This window comes from Teleopsis dalmanni, chromosome 2 (genome assembly GCF_002237135.1).
Source record: "Teleopsis dalmanni isolate 2A chromosome 2, ASM223713v2, whole genome shotgun sequence".
Taxonomy (NCBI): domain Eukaryota; kingdom Metazoa; phylum Arthropoda; class Insecta; order Diptera; family Diopsidae; genus Teleopsis; species Teleopsis dalmanni.
This window is the reverse complement of record NC_051847.1, coordinates 138,272,881-138,275,894: the sequence shown is the minus strand read 5'-3', so window position 1 is coordinate 138,275,894 and position 3,014 is coordinate 138,272,881. Positions and strand designations below refer to the sequence as shown.

Here is a 3,014-nt window from a genome sequence, read left to right as displayed (position 1 = left end):
AAATGTATGTACATGAGTTTATATATTTATATTTATATATATATTCAAGAAAATGAAGTGCTATAATATGGCTTAACATATGGGCTTGGAAAGCATTGGGTAATAAAAGAAATAACCTACGAGTACATAATTTAATGTAAGTAATAACTTAACAATATTATCCTGTGCGGAAAAAATAGGTCAGCAAGTTTTCTAAGAAATTTAAATAGAAACATTAAATGGGATATAAACGCATTTCTTAAAACCGATGAAGAATATGGCAGTTAATTTTAATTTTATATTTATTTTATGAAAATGGTTTCAGTAATTCAGGAAAAAAATGGTGATACATGATTTCATTTGATATATCGTAGTTACAGGAAAAATTAAAAAAAAAATCTAAAACACATATAGAATGCGCAAAAATATATTCTGTTCTTTTGATAAATTCACATAAATAAATCAATATCACATTTCATATTATCATATTACTTATTCATATTATACATTCATATACAATGACTCACCTGAGTAATGAGTGATTTTCGTTTTATCAAGCACCACAAGATTAAAAAGTAATTACAGTGTAGTTTGGATAGACTGGGAAACAGATTAATAGAGATTAAAACCTCACGATTCAAATCGATATGTTTTTATGCAGATTGATATTGTCGTTTGGACAAAGAATACATATATACCTATACTAAAAGCACCTCCTGAGAATACACTCAAATTAATAGTTATTGTTATCATTCTAGAACTGCTTATCGTAGCTAGTTTTATCAAATAATTAATTTGTACTGTAATTGCGATGTACAAATAAAAAAAACAAATAAGCTTGAACATCGGAACATCGGAAAAAATTAATCCCATACTAGATGAGGTTAACTGGATTAATAAGAAGAAATGGCTTAAGAAATAAAATTATAAAGTGTTGTAAAATGAGTTCCAGTTTACTTCGGTGTCGTAGAGAATGATTTAGCTGATGGCGTGGTGAACAAGTTTTTCTATTTTTTTCAAAAAGAAAGGTGATCCAAAATAGAAACTTTCAAAGAGAAGAGTTGAAGAGTTTGATAAAAACGTTTAACAATAAAATGACGAAATTATGCCTTCCTACTTTGTCTAGCAGTATAGATCTGAAATGGCAATTTTTTCTCGTAGATGTACACGGCACGTTACTCCCAATATTAACAAGAAGTTGCTTTAGATTATTAGTATTTGATATGTAGATTCTGAATAAAATTCATACTCTCTTCATAATTTTGAGATTAATTAGAGATGCTTAGAAACTCGTGATACATTAGCCTATTATTCGATCTGAATCATTTCTTATATCTTCTTTTTCTTCTTACTTCTGTACGTGGGTTTTAGTATAACGTTAAATCGACTTGGCGTCTTGGATTTTATTTACTTCAAGGATAAAATCAAATCAAGCATAAACTAACACAGAAGGATATTCAAATATACAAAAAAATTTAAATAAATAATAATATAAAAATTTGTTTTATATATAAAATCGTTATAAACTTAGTAGCCAACTAATTTATTTTACTTTAAATATCTAAAATTATTAAACTGAGAGAAGCATAAAGAGTAGAAAATATTTATTTTTTTAGGTTGATTATATTGAAAACTAGTTTTGTTTGTAAAATTATTTATTTAAAGTTCTTAATAAATATTTTATATTTTAGTTGTTATCTTAAAAATTTCATTAAATCGATTCTGAATATAAGAAATGTCTGCAAATCAAAATAATGATATCGTGAATAATACTCAAGACCTCAAACATAACATTGGTGTTGAAAAATTGGATGAGATCAAAGATGATATTAGCAACCAAAACCTTTCTTTAATTGATTCCAGAATTCATTTAACTATTGATGAGGATTCTACACTACCAACATCTGAAAGAAATCGTAGAGCAATCGAAAAGCTAAATCACATTAGCCAAAATATCAACATCTTAAATCGTACTAACTACTTTCGGTGTATATTTTGTGAAGCAGTTCATATTTTTATTCTATTCTAGAGAGAGTTGTGTCCCCACCTCAGGTTATTCCGTTACAAATTGAGGAGTTTAATGAATGTACAGGTGACGAATTAGAAAAGTATATCAATAGTATTGATTGGAGTAAAAGGATTAGAAATGTACTTAAAAATTCAACTATTGATGTCGATAGAGTTCTAGCGAGATTCGAGAAAAGCGAAAGTGGGAAAGGTATGTATATTGTATGTAAAAGAGGTGACCCAACAACCAATTTTTGATGAAATTTATAAAAATTTAAATAAATGCAGAAGATAAAAGTGTTCGTACAATTTAATTTTATATGATAGCTACTGATAAACCTCTGGAGAATATTGTAGAATATGCTTCCACAAATAATAACACCCATACTATTGAAAATATTGCACAATATAAAAGCACTTGCAAGTGGATGGAATGGGTTACGAGCCTTAAAGGTGGTGCTAGAACTACATATGCTGATTTACACAGTGAAGAATTGCTTCAAGAATTCACTCACAACATGGGCCAGAGCATGGAGGATCTCTTAAAAGAAGTTGATGTAGACGATGTTCTATCTGAAAACATTGACGATAACGTATTTGTAGAGAATACGACAACACAATTGGGTAGTAAAAAAAATGACAAAGTGGCAGTCTTCAATAGCGAAAATACAAAGAAGAGCATTGAGCAAGGAGCTAAAGAGAAAGCTACAAATCCTTACTATGAAAAGGCTGAACACTGTCATGATCCAAAGAATATGGGGAATGCATAATTAGTGATATTGCTTCATCAATTAAAATTAAATTATGAGAAAAATGAAAACTGATTAATAAGACTTAAATGTTGTCAATGTCTGCGATTTAACATAATAATTTTTGAAGGAAAATTAGGATGTAGTCATGTTTATATTTTTAAATAAAATGAATATTTCGTTTTCGCAGTTTAGTTTTCAGTTTTTAATTTTATGTCATTTCAAGCATTTAATGATTTTTTTGAACTAATAATTGTATAATATCCACTTCACTTAGTC

General features: G+C 28.0%; 1 protein-coding gene across 1 annotated transcript; it reads left to right on the top strand.

The window, feature by feature from the left end:
* Positions 1-1,664: 1,664 nt before the first annotated feature.
* LOC119683127 lies at positions 1,665-2,871 on the top strand. The gene is made up of 3 exons (XM_038096741.1): positions 1,665-1,949; positions 2,009-2,197; positions 2,314-2,871. Exons 1-3 carry the CDS (start codon positions 1,715-1,717, stop codon positions 2,754-2,756), a joined length of 867 nt encoding a protein of 288 aa, XP_037952669.1. The 5' UTR covers positions 1,665-1,714; the 3' UTR covers positions 2,757-2,871.
* The last annotated feature ends 143 nt before the right edge of the window (positions 2,872-3,014 follow it).